General features: G+C 40.5%; 1 protein-coding gene across 1 annotated transcript in view; it reads left to right on the top strand.

The window, feature by feature from the left end:
- The window catches only part of LOC122846867 (transcription factor 4-like), a 169,430-nt gene extending 152,947 nt beyond the window's left edge, over positions 1-16,483 (top strand). The window contains 5 exon segments of the mRNA XM_044144105.1: positions 6,517-6,655; positions 7,882-8,041; positions 9,520-9,749; positions 10,384-10,534; positions 12,547-16,483. Coding sequence (XP_044000040.1) covers positions 6,517-6,655; positions 7,882-8,041; positions 9,520-9,749; positions 10,384-10,534; positions 12,547-12,595 — 729 coding nt within the window. The 3' untranslated portion in view covers positions 12,596-16,483.
- The last annotated feature ends 3,684 nt before the right edge of the window (positions 16,484-20,167 follow it).

The raw sequence follows: 20,167 nt of genomic DNA, 5'->3' as shown, positions 1-20,167 counted from the left end.
ATCCAGGTTTAAACTTGAGAAAATTAACAAGATTTAAGGAGGATAGTTTAGTTAGTAAGTTTAGTTTTTTAAATTTTTTAGTTGCTACTTAAAAAAACTTTTGCAAGAAAATTTACGATATTTTCATTTTACGTATGACGGTAAATGTGACTTTTTTTACTTGTTGCATTTTGGCTGTAACCAGACAGGAAGTCAGAGAGGCGACAGCAGTGGAGTGGAAGAAACACTGCCACCTACAGGCGGGAGTCAGCAGCACTGAAACTCAGTTACTCATTTATGCAAAATAATCTGTGAATTTCCAAAGTTGCAAAAACTGGAGAAACTGTCATAAATCAGTTTGACTTGTGTTTGGCTCCTGGTCTGAATAGTTTATGTCTGTTGGGATCAAAGGTGCAGAATTTATGCTGAGCCGTTTATTTTGTTATTTTTGAAGAAAGTAACGGGCGCTTCCTGTGGAAAATAGTTAAATATGTTGAAAATAATTCCAGACGAAAAACTGTGCAATAAATCCAAATATTTCTAACCAACTTCAAACCATTTGTGTTATAGACCTTTAATTTGTGTAGAAAAAGTTCAACTTTTCTACTGAAGCTCATTGTTGTCTGTTTATGAAGGATCCGATCAGAACTAATAAAAACAAACGGCCTCACATGGACTCATTTTTTCCCCTCCATGTTCCTGTAAACGTTTGTAATTTCCCGTTCTGTCTGACATGCAGCAGTCTGCCACACGTCTGCCTCTGTTGGCTTTGGGCTCGTTACACGAACTCATGCATGCATCCATGTGACGCCGCTGGAAAAAGCTGCAGCGTTTTCCAGCCTCCACAGTTTGCTGTGTTGTAACAGGTGCTTTCTGTCACAGAGGACAGACTCAGCGCTTTGCTGCCATGTTTGGAAATGTCCACTCTGCTTTATTTACACTTTAAATCTCTGATCCGTTTCTCTGCTTTCAGAACCGGACTGGTTCTGTTGCACTTTGGGGGAATTTTGGAAGATTTTCTTCCATTTGTTGTTTTCTTTTCTCACATTTGCATGTTTCAGATCAAACCAGTTTTAACACCAATAAAGAAGAAACTTTGGTGTCTGAGTTTCTACCAAAGTAATTCCCCCCTAAACCTCACAACTGGTTGGGTTAAACTAGTTTTATTTTAGGCACATTGCAGGTTTTTCAGCATAAACGGTCAGGTTTAGGTCATCCTTTAAGTCTAAACTTTGACTAGACCACTCCAAAGCTCTTATTTTGTTATTTTTGAGCCATTCAGTTGGTAGTTTCTCCTCTATTCCTTGTATTTAATAGATAATTGTGTTGTTAGATGGTGTAACTAAAATGTGATTCATCACAGTTAATTTGTGATTTAACAAAGGAATAAATTGTTTTTTGTTACTATTATTTAAAAACTGGAGGATATTTGAGAGGCTGGGGTTCATTCCTTTGTGTAGATTTCACATGTTGAAGTAATATTAATGAAATATTGAAATAATATCATAAAATTGGTCCGAAATGTTTCAACGTTTAAAGGTTTATATATTCAGAACGGCAGTCCAACAGAAATATCTGTTAGGACAGAGAGAATGTTTCAGTTCATCCCAACGTTTTAACTCGGATCGTCAGAGTTCAGGGTTTCTATCATACGTTGTGGATGCTGTGGACAGGAAGCTTCTCCAGTAGCAGTCAGTTTCGCAACGAATCTCAATAACCCTCTGACTGAAGACTGTCTCAGGATGATCATGAAATCTGAGCAGATTAATCTCCGTGTGCAGAGATGATATTCCTGTTATCCCTGGATGAAACCAGCCAGTCGCTGCTAATCCGCCTCCTTTGCTTTTGCCACATTTCTTTAAGGTTTTGTCTTGGAAAGTTTTGCATGTTTTGAATGGATCTGACATCGTAGCACCTTCTAAAACCCAACAACCATAAAAACTGACTGGATGGTAGAAAGCTGAATGTTGGTTTGTCTCCAAGGTTCAGGTTTTTACCTGAAGACTGTGTAACAGTTTCCCTGTAAACGCAGCAGAGCCGTTGAGTCTTGTTGTTGTCGGGTCGATCCGGCTCCACAGCGCTAAACCTAAACAGTCTTTGTTTATCTCAGATTATACTTCCACTTTCATTTCCTCCACTCCTCTGTTCTCGTGGCCAAATGTGCTTCATCTGAGATAATTGGAAACGACAATTGGAAATTGCAGAAATCCGGCTAATATGAGATGAAATATCACAATTTACAGAGTTGGTGAAACATTTCTCCTGTCGGTGGCGTGGCTGCCGTTTCGGGAGCAGACTTGTCCGTTAGCGTTTCCAGCCGCGTGATGAATCTGTCTGGATGTGTGTGTCGTCTCAGCCCAGAGGTTCCTCTCCGTTTCCTCTCCTTCGTCTTCCTCCTGCCGTTTCTCTCTCTGCGACGGTCGCAGCCATCAGCAGGATTACACATGACAGCCACTCAGCACCTCCTCTGCTCCCGTCTCCTCCTGCGAATCTTTATTATCCCGACCGGCTTTATTGGAATTTCTCCTCAGTGGAAAAACCAAATAGCATGAAGGAAATAAAGAGAAATGATGAGGAACAGTGATGATTTACGATAAAGTTTTCAACATCTTGATGCTGCGGATGAATTTGATTGTTTATCAGCCGTCCAGGTAAAGTTCATCACATCAGAAGTGAAAATTGACTTCATGGTGGAAATAATCTCATGTTTTGACGAAATCTCCATCAGAACTCCTGGAAAGTAAACCTCTGTGTAGTTCTTAACCTTTAGGTTGTTTTAGTCCAGGCCGACGGTGTTTGACAATAATTTGAGGTTAGTTTTGTTTCCATGCGGTTGTTGGCGGCTCCGTCAGGTGGCAACCGGGCGTGGCTTTCTCTGACTAACCCGGTTTATTTCAGACTTATTTATATTTTCCTCTCTGTCTGCTCCTCCTCGTTGAACTAAATGAGGGACGGCTTCTTAAAATATAAAAACCCTCCATTAAAAATGTACGCCACCCTGTCTGCCTGCTGCCATTTTGCATTTGCGAATCCAGGCGGCGATGAAAGGCAGAGCGAAAGACGGAGCTGCAAGTAATAAACAAAGGAGCGAGAAGAAGGAGGTCTGGGAAGGAGCGCGCACGCCGCCGAGCGCCGGCGACATTTTGTGATATTTGCATGAAGCGAGCGGGAGTTTGGCATGTGGTGGGCAGGAGCCGCTGTCAGCCAGCTGGATTAACTGCAGACTGGGATTTGATTCCCAAAATCACTTTATTTACTCCACAGCAAACCGAAGGTGGGCTTTGCTGCATTTCTCCAAACAGGACTGGATTAACTGGACCGGGTTTACATATAAACATGATGCAGTTAAAAAGAAATTCAGTTTAAATCAATTCAACCTGCAGGTTTGGAAACAGATTCAGTTTAATAAAGTTTCTCCAGTTTGAATAAAAATCAAATAATTCAGTAAAATCAAAGTTTTTCTTTCTGTTTTTCTCTGCAACTGAAATCAGTTCAGATTTAATTAAAGACCATTTACATCAAAGTTTTTTATTTTATCCACATCGATTCACCGCAGGTTAACCCAACATGTGGCCCTGGGGCCATTTTGGACCCTGAGGATGATTTCACGTGGCCCCGGACTGCAGTTTAAGAACAGCACAAATTTGATTCTCCACTTTTCCAAAGTCTGGACTAAAAGTGTATAAAAGAAAATTTCCCCCCTGATAGTTCAGTAGAGACTTGGTTGCAGCATCTGTTCCTCTCAACCTGTTCCCCTCCTGGCCTGTGGGGGCGCTGCACCAACAACCACTGAAGGAAACCACACAGAAACCTCTGAAGACACTGAGAGCAACTTCCTGCTTCACCAAACCGGAGTGTCATCAGATTTTAGCGATTTAAGGATTTCAAGAGCCGTTTCTCCTGCTAGCGTTGGCTAGCTAGCATTTGTTTTGGTCATATTTACCCAGAATGCCCTGCGCTGTAGTCAACTTCCTGTTTTTGGAGCGGTCTCTGGTCCACTTGGCGTTCATATATGAATTGTAACCAAACCAGAGTTCAGTTTTATGGTACGAACCGGACTTTCTAGGCAGACGGACAGGAGTTGGATAAAGTGGATGAACAGAACTCAGAAACGCTGAAATAAAACCGTTTTTGCTGCCAGATGTGGCTCAACCAGCTAACAGGTTGAGGGGCCGTTTCCTGTTTCCTGTTGCTGTAATCAGATTCTACAGCTGAAGATCCAGTTTACCTAAAACTCAAGCAGAGTTTGGTTCTGCATCAAACTCTGATGATCGTTAAAACAGAAACAAAGGTTTCTGGAGCGGCCTAGTCAAAGTTTGGACTTTAGTCTAGGGCTGGCCGATAAATCAGTTTTATTGATTAATAAATTTTTGGTTTTTGAAGAATTATTTTTGGGGAAAATCTGGATTTATTTTCACTAATGAACTCATTGAGTGATGTCATCACGTCCAGGGCGGCCATCTTGGGTTACAGCTTCATTTATTTGGACTTTCGGTTCAGGTCAACATTACGACAAAATATCAGGGTCATTTTCTACAAGAATAAATATTAACATTAGAAAAGTCTAACATGGAAAATGTTATTTGTAATTTTATTTTTAGAATGGAAAGCGGGGAAATAAGAATTATTATTTATTAATTATAACAAATAATTCTTATTTATTATAAATAATAATAATAAATTATAAATAATAATTATTATTGATTAATAATTATTATTATTATTTATTATAGACAATAGATAAATAATAATTATTTCTTAACAATAAATCTGTGTTATGAAAAATATTTCAGATTTTCATCACCCAGATCTTTTTAAATCTGAATGAGAAAAATCACCGTAATGCTGGAAAACCCAAGTTTCATCATTTAAAAGCAGCTTTTTCTAGATTTCCTTTCTCTGATATTAAAATTAGTTTGATCTGAAATATTTAGAAATAACAAAGAAAAAACAAAAAAAAGTGTCAGGAGGCTAATTTTGACTTTCCGTCTCGGTTCAGATCCAGTGACCGTTCCTGCCGATGCGTCCCAAATTAAAAACAAAGCTGAGGGGAACGGCGTTTTGAGGCGCGTGGCGCCCGCAGACGTTGGCGCCCCAATCAGCCGTACGCAGAACGAGTCGGGACCCATCCGGTGCCAACGCCGCCAGTCCCCGCTGGAAGCCGCGCGCAGCCCTGGGAATTACAAATCCCACAATTAAACATATGGGCATTAAGATAATTGTCAGTTGTGCTGTGTGTGTGTGTGTGTGTGTGTGTGTGTGTGTGTGTGTGTGTGTGTGTGTGTGTGTGTGTGTGTGTGTGTGAGTGAGACAGATGGACAGGATTCAGTAAACTACTCTCTCTCACACCCCTGGGGAAAAACAGGGAAAAACAAAAAGAAACCCCAGACTTCCAGAACAAAAAGAAATTTAAATTTCTGACATCTAAATTTGAATTTGAATCTGAAATCGACATGAAAACTGATAAAAGATGGGAGAGGACGGAGCGCAGAGGTGGAAACTCCTGAAGAAGAAGTTCTGCTGTTAGAAAGATGGACGATGCCCTCTGCTGGGCACAGGCGGGACTGCAGCACCTACAGACGAGCAGAAAACGATGAAAACAAAGGAATAAAAATCACATTTAAGATCTTAATTTTAGGACATGATGCTTTATTTAGAGAAATACAGTTTATAGGGATTCATAATAAAACTACTGCGTTTGTAATGATCAGTCAAAGAAATCCTCCCTGAATGACTTCTTTCTGTCATCTAAAACATTTAATAACGTCACATTTCTTCAGAATAATGAGAAAAACATCAAAAATAATTTAAAGATTTTAATCTGAATTTACCCAGAATAATAAAAGCATCAGTTATTTCAGAGCAAATAATCACCAACGACTCATATTTCCTATTTCTTTACTCCAAAGTTCGTTTTCTTCTTGTGTTAAACGGATTAATTTAATCCAGTGAATTAATAAACATTACAGTCCAGATTAATACAAATAATCTCTGTTCTCCAGATTAATCAAGTCTAAATGAATCTGTATTTTAACATTCCAATTCAAGCCAAAATAATATCTAAATTATTTTTTTATTATTATTACAATAAAATTCAGCCCAATTTATTTATAATTACATCATATTTATTAAAACAAATTAAACCAACTCACTGCAATTTCAGTTTAATCCAACAGATTTAGAATGAATGAAGTCAAATTTAAGATTATTATTAAAATATTTAATTCCTAAATTTACAGTTCGTCCATCTTAAATTCAGAATAATCCAGGTGTTTTTTATTTTAATCCAGATAAATTAATTATTCAACATAAACAGAGATAAACATTAATGTGGAACATCCTGTGGGGTTTTCTGCTCCCTGCAGTGTTCAGGTTCCCCACAGCGCCCTCTGCAGGCCGGTTCCCCACAGCGCCCTCTACAGGCCGGTTCCCCACAGCGCCCTCTGCAGGCCGGTTCCCCACAGCGCCCTCTGCAGGCCGGTTCCCCACAGCGCCCTCTGCAGGCCGGATGTGACGGTCTCCTCTGTTTGTCTGCAGGTGGGCTCCCACAGAGAAGATGGCGGCAGCGTGGGCAGTTTGCGCGGCGGCCACTCCATGGGGGGTCAGGTGTCGGTTCCTCAGCTGCCGGTCCAGTCGGCGACCTCACCGGACCTCAGCCAGCCCGACCCGTACCGCGGTAAGGCCCGGCGCCGGCCCGACCCGACCCGGCAGGTTTAAACCAGTTAGTGAGGAAGGCTTTTATTTTGAAGGTCCAACATATTCTTTGCTTCTATACACACTTTATAAAAATCCAATTTATTGCAAATCTGTAAAACATAGACCTTTATTTTGAAAGGTTGGGACCTTTGTTTATTGCTACTTTAGGTTCATTCATACTTTTAAATATTTACACTTTTAAAAGTTGGACTTTTATTTTGAAAGCCCACACGTTCATGTTAAATCTAATAATAATCTACAAGTTAAAGTTAGTAATGATGCTAAAGGATAAAAATGTTTCCAAAGTTAGAAAAGTTCAACAAAATGATTTGCTAACAAAATAATATCAGTTATTGATCGTCATAGCAACATCAATCTGAACATTTTTAAATGGATACATTCCTCTAAACAAACCTTTCAGTGCATTTCTTCCTGATAAACAAACTCTGCCTTCATTTCCATCAGGCACCAGTTAGCAAAGCGTAAAATAAATAATTAAGCTGCAAACAAAGCTGAAAATGAGTCTGAAAAAGTTTTTGTGATTAAATTGGAGGAGCCCTTCACTGCCTGAGCGTTAAAGAGCCGATGAGGAGGCCGAACAAATCTGAATACTGAGGAGGAAGGCAGCTGGAGCTCAGTGTGCAGCAAATCATCCCTGAGCTGGACGGTTTTCATACCCCTGAAAATGAGTCCGCTGGCAGCAGAGTTCAACCAGCGGCCTGATGAAACGCTGCTTCCCTTCATAACTCTGTCAAACAGACGAGGCTGCAGATCAAAGGGAAAATCTCTGCTTCACTCCATCACCTGTTCAGGTTACAGAGACGGATCACAAGTTACGTCCTGTTGCTATTAGATGATTACTGGCTGGAAATGATGCAGTTATTATGACTGAAAACAGCTGGACATGTCCAATAATAATATTATTATTATTATTATTATTATTATAACAGTAATCTGTTATCTTACTCTGCCTGGGACAATGATTCAAATCAGGGGTTCCAAAAGTAGGGGTGGAGGACCTCAGGGGGGTCATGGGTCACCAAGTGGATGGATGATGGATGGATGATGGTTGGATGGTTGGTTGGTTGGATCAACGGATGGATGGATGATGTCATCAGTTAATCTTTCAGTTGAAGCACTGGGGATGGGATTAGTTTCTCCCCTGCCTGTTGTATTTGACCTTTGACCCCTGCGGTCCCGCTGCAGCCCTGTCCGGCGGCCTCCAGGGTCAGAGCACGTCCTCGGTGAGTTCGGAGATCAAGTCTGAGGACGAGGGAGACGAGAACCTGCTGCAGGACTCCAAGTCTCTGGACAAGAAGGACGACCTGGACAAGGAGCTCAAGGCCATAGAGAGGTCAAGATCTAGGTAACCCCGCCTACCGCCCAGACGTTCGCTTCCATCAAACCCCTCAGCTGGCCTGGGACGCACGTCTTCCCAACGCACCCCCACGCCGCCGGCCCTGTGGGTGCGTTGGGAACCAGCCTCTGAACTTTGATGAAGTGATCAAGTGTGATGAGAATCAGCTGAAAACCTCAGAGACTTCCTGCCTCCACCAGGCGTCTGCCTCTCAGTGCTGCCTCTGCTGGCAGCTTGTAGAACTGCAGGATGTCATTAAAAATAGGTTTTTACATATTTGTTAAAACTGTCGCCATGTTTGAGACAAATAATCTGAGAAATGATCGATCTCATGTTGCGAATGCTAAGGCTAGTTAGCATAGCCGCCCATGACAGCAGAGGTTAAACAGTTTTCCTGTAACAGTTAGTTGTTTCTCCACCTTTAGGGTATTAAGGAGTTAATTAACAACAATGATTGACAGCGTTAAGCCCCGCCTCCTGCCTCTGACTGGCTGTTTTAGAACGTTTCTTCTGACGACAAAACTAGCTTAGCGAGAAGGTGGAGGAGATTGATTTATTCTCAGATTATCTGTCTCATATTAAACTATCAGTTTGTACAAACATGTAAAAAGATATTTTTCTATGAAGCTGCTGCAGCTTTAAGGACGGGAGGCGGATCTGAGTGGAAGTGCAGCTGCTGGTTAACTTGGTGTCTCTCCACGGTCTTGAGCCTGGATTCAGCTGCTTCTCACACAGCAGAGTAGAGCCCTCACATTATATTCCCAACCAACGCCGCCCCGCTGTGCCCTGGGCGGGAAGCCGGCGACCCGGCCCGGCGACCCGGCCCGGCTGCAGCCGCTCGGCCTTCACTCCTCCACAGATGAACACATTTCACCGTTTATCTGGTTCCTTTGTTGACCTGGAGGACGAGCAGATCTGAAACATTTGGATCCTGAACCCTGAGTTTATACCCAATGGTGGCGGCCATGTTTAATGTGATGATGATGATGATGATGATGATGATGATGATGATGATGATGATGATGATGATGATGATGATGATGATGAAGGTGTTTTTAATGGTGAAAATGTTTTCTGCTTTGATTTAGTTTGGAAAAAATCAAAGAATTGATTCATTCAAAATTTGGGCCAATATTGTTCCCCATTGGCCATTCTATATAAATATATCTATATCTATATATCTATATGTCTATATGTCTATATCTATATAAATATATCTATATCTATATAAATATATCTATATCTATCTATCTGTATCTATATAAATATATTTATAACTCCTAAATAAATACCTCTAGTTTTGTTCCCCTGCATTTCTTTGGAACTTCTCTGTCGTGATATTGGTCTTAAATTTTATTCATAATGGTCTTAAAAAGTCTTAGCTTTGACTTGGTGACGCCTGCACAAACCCTGGAAATTTAGACTGACCTCTTTTATCCTGAAATCTCCTCCCTCCCTCCTCTGGTTCTCCTCCTTCGTCACTCCAGCAACAACGACGACGAGGATTTGAGCCCGGAGCAGAAGATGGAGCGGGAGCGGGAGCGCAGGATGGCCAACAACGCCCGGGAGCGGCTGCGCGTCCGCGACATCAACGAGGCGTTCAAGGAGCTGGGCAGGATGGTGCAGCTCCACCTGAAGAGCGACAAGCCGCAGACCAAGCTGCTGATCCTGCACCAGGCCGTCGCCGTCATCCTCAGTCTGGAGCAGCAAGTCAGAGGTCAGCGCCAGACAGACCTGCACTGACCGGCCTGGTCCAGCAGGGGGCAGCAGCAACACCTGTTGCTGTAGTTTTCTATTTGATAGAAAAAATAGTTTTGATACTATTTGATAGTTAATGTTTGATCAAGATGATAAAAAAATTGTTTTGTTTTGTTTTTCTTTTCCAGAATTCACACTTTAATTTTCTGATATCAAAACTCAAAAAATTATGTTTAAAGTCAGAATTCGGAGGAAAATGTCAAAATTCTGAATTTAAATTAAAATTCGGAGGAAAGTAAAAGAATTTAAGTCAGTAAAGATTCTGAGAAAGAAAAATGGAATTATGAAACTCGATTAAAAGATTTAATTCAGAATTCAGATTTTTTCTGAGAAAAAGTTAAAATTTTTAGGTTTAAGTAAAAATTTTGAGAAAAAAAGTCAGAATTTTGAAATTAAAGTAAAAACTTTAAAGAGAAAAATAAAAGAATTAAATCAGAATTCTGATTGTTTTCTCTCAGAAAAAGTCTGATTTTTTTAGGTTTAAGTAAAAAGTTTGAGACTCTTTTTGTTTAGTGGCACTAATCTTCTTCCATATAAAAGAAAGTTATAAAAATGATCAGAAGATGAATGGTTTTTGTTCTTCTTGTGTGCAGAGAGGAACCTGAACCCCAAGGCGGCCTGTCTGAAGCGCCGCGAAGAGGAGAAGGTCACCGTCACATCGGATGGGACGCCCCTCTCGCTGGCCGCCGCCCACCACGCCGCCGCCGCCGCCATGGGCGATGGACCAAACCCCCTGGGACAAATGTAAACCGCAGCAAACTCTCCTCCCCCTGAATGGTCAGAAGATTTCACTTCTGCACTAACCTGCTGTCGTATCTTTAGCTCAGATCATCAGCTTCCTAAATTTCAGGCCAAAAATCTGATTTCTCATCATTTGGCTTCAGATTATTCAGCTTCATGTTTTCAGGATTCAGCAGAAAATCAAACGATGAACCAGGAAGATTTACAATTCATGCAAAATCTCAAATGAAAGCTGAACAAGTTGAAGTTAACAGCAGAAAATTGTTCATACTTTAACATTTTTAGTAATATTAGAAATACGAGGACAGAGCTGATTCAAAAATAACATTTTTAACTGAAAATTGTCAAAAACTGTTGAGTCAAATGTTTTCAGAAACTTTAAAAAGAAAAGCAGAAATAAAAAATAAGTAATAAAACCTGAAGATAATGGAAGAAAACTGACTTTAAATATCAAATTTTAACTAAAAAGTGCTGAAAAAAAACTGAAGTTAACGACAGAAAATGTACAAATTTAATAAAATAACAGAATTATTAGAAACATTTGAATAAAAAAAGAGTTTTAACTGATAAAAAACTAGTTTTAATGTCAAATGTTGGTTTTAAGTTTGCTAAGAAACTAAAATGAGGATAAATATTAATATTTCTACGTAGAACCGTTTTCTTTTCTCATGAAGATGTTTGAAGCAGGAATAAAACTTCCTGGTTTGATTTAAATTTAATAAAATTGTCTCTGATTGGCTGAACTTTTACTGACTCTAACTTTATTTCCTCTTTAAACAGATTTTAACTTTTGAATTGTTTTTCTCTCCTAGATGAACTGAAGGAGCTGCTGACTTTAACTTTTTACTTTTCTTCAATGTAGAAATACGCCGGGTTCTTCTTCTGTGGTTTTTTCTCTTTTTGTCTTTTCTAACAGGCAGCTGGTCAAATCATCAGCAGGGAAATAAAGCTGCAAAATGTTAATGAAACACAGCAGAAAAGAAGAATTTATCACAAATATGAGAAAAAGTTTTGACAGCCTGGAGCAGCGGTTCCCAAACTACGGGTCAGGAACCCTGGAGGGGCCAGGAGACGCCAAACAAAGGGTCACAAAATGATTTTTAAAATCATATAATGATCCTTTGGTGTATGGAAGGCCAAACGGGGCAAAATTAAGTAAATAAATGGATAAAATTAAATACAAATTTTAGAAAATAAATTCCTGTATTTTTAAATAATGTTAAATAATTACATTTGTTTTTAAGAGGTCGAAGGCCTCTGATCTAGAAAACAACAAGGATCGTATTGTTTATCATTTATTGTGGTAAATTTCTTGTTGGTGTAAGAATTTTGATTTATTATGATCACAATAAACTAAATTATTGATGTTTAAAATCCCCAGAACTGTTTGTGCTGTTGGGATTATTTCTGCAGTATTTCTGTTGGATTATCCGTTTGGTTCAGGAACGCACCGATTTATCAGAACATCAACTGTGTGGATGTAACTTTTCCCAAAATGTGTCAAAACTGTAGCGAAATCCATAGAATATTGGTAAATACTGATTATCGGTCATAACAGCAGTATTAATATCGATTATTGATACCGGCCTGATTTTTGTGTCAGTGTATCCGTCATCGTTGCCTAAAACAAAAGAATAAATTGTTCTTATTGTCACTTTTATCGTTATCATAATGGTACTGAAAGATATTTTGATAATTCTTTAAGTCCATATGGCGCACCTTTACTGCCAAAACATTTACGGTATTTTTATAAATTTGTCTGTTGGGTAAAAACTGGCTGGATGTTTGTGACCCAAATCACTAAAATATTAAAAAAAGCAAAAAATCCGACTGAAAAAAGAAAAACGCGTTTTATTTTGAAAGGTTCTGAAAGTCTGTCCAAATAAATGGCCTCATTTGGACCTTTCAGATTCCTGCAAACGGCTGCATGTGGCCCCCGCGCCTCACTTTGGACACCCCTAGCGTCACGTCTTGTAAAGTCGCCTCTTCTGACCCGGTTTCCGTTTCCTCCGCAGGTCCAAGGTGCCAGAGTTCATCAGGATGATGAGTGACCACTTCCTCTGACGGCGTTTTCCACCAACCAATCACGCGCCGCCTCTCGCTCCAGCCCGACCAAGTAGTTCCTCCGGGTCAGATCCGCCTTCGTCTCCTCTGTGATCTGTCGTCTCCGCTTCGCCGCCATTTTCTTCTTCTTCTTCTTCTTCTTCAGTCGAGAAAATCGGACTTCAGAATCGCATTTGTCGCTTTCCGGACGTTTCGAAACGGCAACGGACAAATTTGTTTGGATCCGCCCACGGAACTGTTGTGCTACGTGTTTTATCAGCATTCCCAGGACAAAAAGGCTCTATATAAATATATATAGTAAATATATATATATATATGTGTGTAAGAAAACAGAAAACGTTTAAAAACTTGAGTCGGGCAGCGAGGAAGGTTGGGGTTTAGGAGGGAGCAAACATATCACAAAGTGTTTAAAGAGATTCTTGTTTTTTAACGCAACATTTGCGCAGCGGTTGAACGCAGCCTCACGGCTCTCTAGCGCCACACTGTGGATGAAGCTGTGCCTCACCTCCTCTCGGGTAGACGCACACGGAGAGGAATCTGAAAAAAAAACTCCCTCAAACTTCCCCAGGAAAGCTTAGGAAGGAGACAAACCGGCACCCCACAGGAGCGCTTAGGAGCTTCTCTCCAAACCTGCACAAAGTCACCATGTTTCTGTAGAGGTAAAAGTACAACAAACGCTCGGGACCGGATAGAGACCAAACGGCGCTAACGCTAGCTTAGCTCGACAAATCATGGAGAGATGAAGGGAAACTTGGACTGGACAGCAAAGCGAATCACATTCCTTGAGCCTCGCTACTTGAATCAAGAGCTCCAACATGGAAACACAAGGCGAGGGTCAGAGGAGGCCAGGGAACAATCACCATGGCGACGGAGAAGCATTCCCGCTCCAATCCCAATCCTGCCCACGCTCCGACACCGGTGAAAGGGGGCTTCAAGATGGCCGCCGCAGGGCGCTAGAGTTCAGAGTTCATCCTGGTTGGACCAGGGAGGATTTTCACCAGCAGCACCAGGTCAGAACAGGAAGTGGAAACTTTCCATCCGACTGATTCCATCAGACAAGAAATGAATTCAATTCAAACATGAACAAGTCGTTAAAATCCGGATGACGAAGGTCAAAACCAGAAGAAATATTCCTGTAAATCGTCCCAGAAGGTTTTGTGATAAACGATAAAATTATTGTTTTGATTTTCAGAAAAGTAAAAAAATATTTGGAAAAGAAGTTTACTGAGTAACTGAAGAAGTTATCAATCATCTAAAAATGATGTCATCAGACAAACTGAACCGACAGACTGTCTTCAGTCAGAGGCTTCTTCAGGTCACTGTAACACAGGCTGCTACAGGAGATCTTTCCTGCCAACAGCATCGTTCGCTGCAATAACCTTCAATTGAGCCAAAATATGATATTAAGTGAATATTTTAGTATTTTAGGGACCAAAATCACAATAATTCATATAAGTAGAAAAAATAAATAAATTTGACAAAAGAAATTTTTTCCAAACCAGTTAAAGTGAAAAACTCCAGGTGTGTTTCTGGTTTGGTTAAAACTTTTTGGTTTTTCATTCAGTGGGAAGAAAAACCATAAATTTGATTCAAGTAAAAGTAAAAATAATCCAAAAAGTAATTTTTTGTAAATCCGATCCGGTGAAAACTTTCAGGAAACCTTTGGGACGTTTCCCAGTCTGGAAGCCTCCTTTCACCCAGTTTGACCAACCCATCCCAGTTACTGGACTGAACTGGCCTTACCTCCCCAACAGATGCAATTTGAACACGGACAGTTGAACCGACGTGCCTTTCTTAGAGTCCATATCATGGAGGAAGACGTTTCCTGGTCTTTTAATAGGATGCAAGCTTAGGGAAGCCTGTTGTTAGCGGTTAGCTTCTATGCAGTCGGGTTTTTTACCAGACCTGGGAATTTAAAAAAAGATAAAAAGGTTAAAAAAAGTATTTTTTTGGATAAAAAATAAAACAAAAAAATAAACTGTATTTAATGTACTGTATGCTTACCTGTAAGTAGACGGCGTGTTCTGGAGTAGACGCTTCGATTTAGCGAGACCAGCCCCGGTCCCAGTCCTCCCAGTCCTCCCAGTCCTCCCAGTCCCGACCCCAGCTTCCTGTCCCAACCCTCTGTCCACGGTGGACCACTGCGTCTCTTCTTGTATTATAGCTTATCGGCTTTTTATCAATATTTGATCGGCTTGTCCGTAAGCCAATGTAGTCTTCAGTACTCAGTGTGTGGTTGTTTGTTGTAAAACTTTTTTTTTTTTTTCGCCCCTCTTCTCTTGATCTTTCTTTTTTTAAAGAATGATTTTTGTTTCTTATTACTTTTTTGTCTGTTCTGGTTTACATGTCTAATAGAAAAACTGTAAAAAGAATAAAAACTAAACGAAAGGGAAACAAAAGAACAGAAATCTCCATCCAGCAGCATCGTTCGAATCCCAAACGTCCAACAGGAGGCGAGGAAACTGGAAAAATCTATTTGAATAAATAAATCGATCTATATATAAATGTACAAAAGTATATACGATATATAACGAGGGTGCCGTTTCTGTTTTTTATTGATATTATCAGTGTTTGTTTTTGGGGAGGAGTTATTTTGTCAGACTGGACCGACAGAAAACGGCGACGCCCCTCAGTGTTAGAGATTTTCACCTTGACTGCTCCGTATTCTTTGTTACGGCAAGTACGGCATCCCGCACGGGACAAAAGTAACGGGACCGGAGTTCCACAGCAACAACAACACACAGACATTTGTAAATTGTATGCAACAAAAATTGCAAACTTTACCATTATTTTGAAATTGTGTATGTAAAAGTTATATTTTTACATGTAGACGGTTGTTATTTTGTGTTTTAGAAATATGTTGTACCGTTTTTCTTTTTTGTTTTTTTGTTAAAAGATGGAAAAGTACAATTCAGTGTGTGTTGAAAAAATGTGTCACATTGAAAATGTAGTGAGATCAAAAGTTCAGAACTCATTTGTTTTTTTTATTTTTACTACGTTTTTATCTGTAAGGGAATCAGAAGTTCAAATATTCCCGTTTGATTTTCCCTCGCAGCGTTGTTTACGTCTTCAGTTGCAGAAATGTGTGTAAATAGTCATCAGCCGGTTTCCGTGGAAACGCTAGAGACACGACGCTGATTTTTACCGGTGCCAACCTTTGGTTTTGGTTCGGTCCGAGCCGACTCGCCAACAATCCGGTTAGATTCCTGCCAAAAATCACAGCGTTTGGATATTTTTTTAAACTGTAAAAGCGAGTTGAACTCATCTGTGGAAACGTTTTTTTGGATGGTTGAACAAATTTTTGGACAAACTAACTCTGGTAGCCAAAGAGTGTAAATCAGCTCGGCGCCCCCTGGTGGCTGCGGGTCGACTGCGACTGCTTTTGTTACCTGGAAGAAGGCGTGTAAATGTTGAATGAATGGAAAACCCTCAGCACCTGATTGGAGATTAATATATGATGATGATATTAGAAGATTGCAGCGTTGCTGATTTAAAGGAGCAGATCATCTGCCAACAATCTCATCAGCTATTTCCCCAAAAACGGATCGGATGGAGAGCAAAGCGGCTGCAGTCGCGGTTTTTAGTGTTTGCCGTTCAGATTGAGCTGCTCTGACTTGGACCTGGGTCAAACACTCGGATCCAATCTGCTACATGTTTTAATTAATGTTATTTTAGAACGTTTTCATTTCATATTTTCTTTGTTGTATACTCGTCTCCCAGGTTGCAGGATCCTGATTTCGTGCCCCATCGGTTCTATTAGCGGAGCTGTTAACTTTTGGTTCCTTGTTGTACATACACGCCTCATTTCTCTTTTCAGTGACTGTGCCATGAGCTTTGTAATCTGTTAATCTGTACCAGTTTAACTGCAATAATGAGTTGAATTCAAAATGGACTTTTTCTGTCGTTTTTATATTTGTTCTTGTGTGATTTTATGAACAGGACAGTTAAACGTGATAAACCAGACAGTTTTAGTAACAAGTTGACATTTTTCTGATTTATTTAACTTTGTTTCAAACTCAAAATGTTTGGATTTAAATTTAAATGTTCTGGTTGCTGAAACAAAAATTATCTGACCGTAAAAAGAAGCAGATCGAAATATAAAGTTATAAAAACCAACAAACAAACAACATGGAAAAACATTTATGTTTAATACAGTTTACAATCACTTTATTAATTTATTATTATTTCTAATAAAACTTCATTCAAGGAGTTAAGGTTAGCATTTTAGCTTTAGCTTCTTCTAAATACCATGTCAGTTTAGTGCTTTAGTTTTAGCAGAGGCAATGTTTATGATTGGTGCTTTACGGTTAGCACAGCTAACGGTTTAGTTAGCAGTGCTAGCTAAACAGCACCGACGCCTCCATCTTGTTTCCATCTGGTGAAGAAGGAAGTTGCTCTCAGAGGTTTCTGTGTGGTTTCCTTCAGTGGTTGTTGGTGCAGCGCCCCCACAGGCCAGGAGGGGAACAGGTTGGTTTGACTCAGCAGCTGCAGGTGGAGCAGAAGATGGAGTTCTGGTCCAAATCAGACTGGATCTACCGGACCAGCAGGTGGGGAAAACAGAAAATGAATGTTAATAACTGGAGAGCAGTGGGAGGAAGTTTAAGGTTCCCTCCAGCAGCCATTAATGCCAAAAGTAGAGGGTTAGGGGTTGTTCTCGGTGTGTTTTGTGTGTTTAGCTGTGGGCCAGAGAACATGCTGCGGCTCGGCGTTAGCGCTCGGCGTTAGCGCTCTGCTAAAACCAGCCTGGAGCCTCTGGGCCTCAGCTGAAGGATGACAGATGTGATCCGTCACTCTGGAGGTTCTTCGGTTTGTTCCCACCGGTGAACTGACGTCAGCTCACCTGGCGCTGCAGGGAAAATAGTTCACATGCTTCAAAGTATTAGTCTGGATATGAATCTATCAAGTCGACTTCAAAGCCAAACGTCAGCAGCTGATCGACGCGACTTACAGAACGACGGTTCCTCACTGCAACAAAACCACATTTTCAAATAAAACTTCACCTTTTTCACAACAAATTTAGTCAAAATTGTAGACAAAATTTTGGTTTCTGTAGAAAATTATTTATAATCTTTCCTGTTACAGGATAAAAAGGGTTATGCAAAACAACAACTAGACCAGAATTTGTTGGGTTATAAAAAAACTAAAACCATTTTTAAATCATAACTATTATCTGTCTAATCATATAATGAGATTAAATACTGTCACTTTAAATACAAATAATCTGATGGCCACGCCCCCTGCTGTTGGCCACGCCCCCAACTCAACATTTACACTCACGTGAAAACAGATGCACAGTTATACAACCATACATGTTTGAAAAGCAGAGGTGGAGCCTCCTTTACAACTAACCAGAATTCAGCAAATGGTGTCTGGATGGTAAGTCAACAAAGAAACACTCGACTTTTCCAGCAGCCATTGTACAGAGCATACAGCGGGAAAACCAGCTGACCAAATGAAATAGAGCTCTGCTGGGGTTGCTAGGTAACAGGCAGTGCCTCCTGATTTGTGTGGGTGCATTTTGAAGGTTTTTGAAGCGGCTCATTTTCCAGACACCAGAAAACAATTTATTCCCCAAAAACAACTGGATTTTTTTTTAAAGTTCTTCATCTGATTTAGAAGCAGCAGAAACTCAAAGGGCATAAAAAAAAACATGTAAAATGTGAATTTTGGATTATAAATCGATTCTCCCATAAATTGATTCAGTTTCATGGTGAACCAGGAGGAGAGAAGAAATGATCTGAAACCTAAAACTGATGTGATTCTTGACCTTCTGACCTCTGGGTCACAGGCTGATGAATGTGGATCTGAATTTGTGCCGGTTTGTTTGCGGTTCGGGTCGCCAGGCGCTGGTTTGAACCTGATGACAAACAGAACCTGAACCGGGTCTCTGCACTCGTTGACCCGGCGGTCGGGTTTCCACTGGAACCTGGACACAAAACCTGTGACTGGTTCTTATTTGTGTCAAATGTTTTCCAGAGTTCAACTTTATCATCACTTTGTCGTCTGAACAGATTTTATCTGCTTCATGAAATATTAATCACACTCATCCCCAGAGGTTCAGGTCCAGTTGAGACTGAAAAACATCCAGTTATTGATGAACCCAGTCAGAGTGATGAAGCGGTTCTATCTGCTGTATGTCTGTGGTTTTATAATCTCAACCTGTCCAGCGTTTTGTCCCAGAACTCTGAGATAAGACGGATTGAGACCCTGAGGCCTGGACCCGGTTCTGCCCTCATGTTTGGTTTTGATATCATTTTTCTTTGTTATTTCGTGTTTAAACCTGCAGCTTAAACAAGCAGAGAGAAAAGGGTCGGCTCTAATTCCACTGTTTTTAACATGCTGGGATGCAAAACTGAAATATTTCTCTGCTGCTCCGATGAACAGCTGTAGATTTTTAGAGGTTAAATTTCAACAACAGATTTTCAAAGAGTTTCCTAGTTTGTAAATGTGCAATGACTGTCACATTTTCTTTATATTAGTAGTTTGTGTTCTGTTTTTGAAATTAAATCACTTTATTTGAAACAACAGACAAAAATGATGCTGATCTCTTCAAAACCATAAAGGAATGTGGAAAAAAAATTACAAATACATCGAAAGTAAAACCTTAACAACAAGGAAAAGGAAGATTACTGCCGTGTAACCGCAGACGTACCGAACCTTCAGGACGTTACATAAGTTACTGCCGCTGTGAGTGAAGGTTGTTGAACTCACCTGGACGTTTCTCACCTGTTTCTTCTTTTATTAGCCGTCACACCCTGAACATCCAGGTGACACAACGATAAGTCCTCCAGTTCAGGAGCCAAGAACCGACCACAACATTTCACCTGCTAACTCACAATCAGCTGCTTTCAAGGTCAACAGGTCGGTTCTGACGCTGCAGAAAGAAAATGGAGCCACATTAAAGAACTTTATGTTCTGTAAAATAATGTGGATTTTAACTGGAAGAGGTGATGCAGGTAATTTATTCAGAAATATTCAGAAATGTTCTGGGACATTTGTGAGCCACGGCTTTGTCACAACAGATCAACTTTACAGGAATGAAGGATTTGAATGAAGCGTTACTCACGGCCACTTGAAGCCGCGTGTGTGTGTGTGTGCGTGTGTGTGTGTGTGTGTGTGTGTGTGTGTGTGTGTGTGAACTGTTTATGGGTGGGTGTTTCCAGCTTTTGATCGGAGGAATGTGAGGCGTGGCTGCAGCGTTTCCCAACAGAGCAACACCGAGTGTCGCCCATAGCAACAGGCGGCTGGTTGAGCAACCTGCGTTACGTCACCGGTTTGCTCTCCTGTCCATCTGTTCCTCATGAAAGTTGATGAATCTGGTTGAAATTAGAGAGTGGGTCAACAAGACATCGGACTTGAACTTTGACATTTCTGTAAGCCTAACTGCTGGCCACGGTAACCATGGCAACAACGTTTTAAACGTTGTCCCAGTGGTTTATGGCGTCAGGTTGTTAAAGTGTCGACACTGAATCAACACTTTAACACATTTTGTGACGTTTTAACTCACTTCTGCTGATTCATTTAGCACCTCAGCATTTTTGCTAACTTTAGCATTTTTGCTAACTTTAGCAT

Source organism: Gambusia affinis, linkage group LG17 (assembly GCF_019740435.1).
Source record: "Gambusia affinis linkage group LG17, SWU_Gaff_1.0, whole genome shotgun sequence".
Taxonomy (NCBI): Eukaryota; Metazoa; Chordata; class Actinopteri; order Cyprinodontiformes; family Poeciliidae; genus Gambusia; species Gambusia affinis.
The sequence above is the reverse complement of the archived record's forward strand: the minus strand, read 5'-3'. Positions and strand labels throughout refer to the sequence as shown.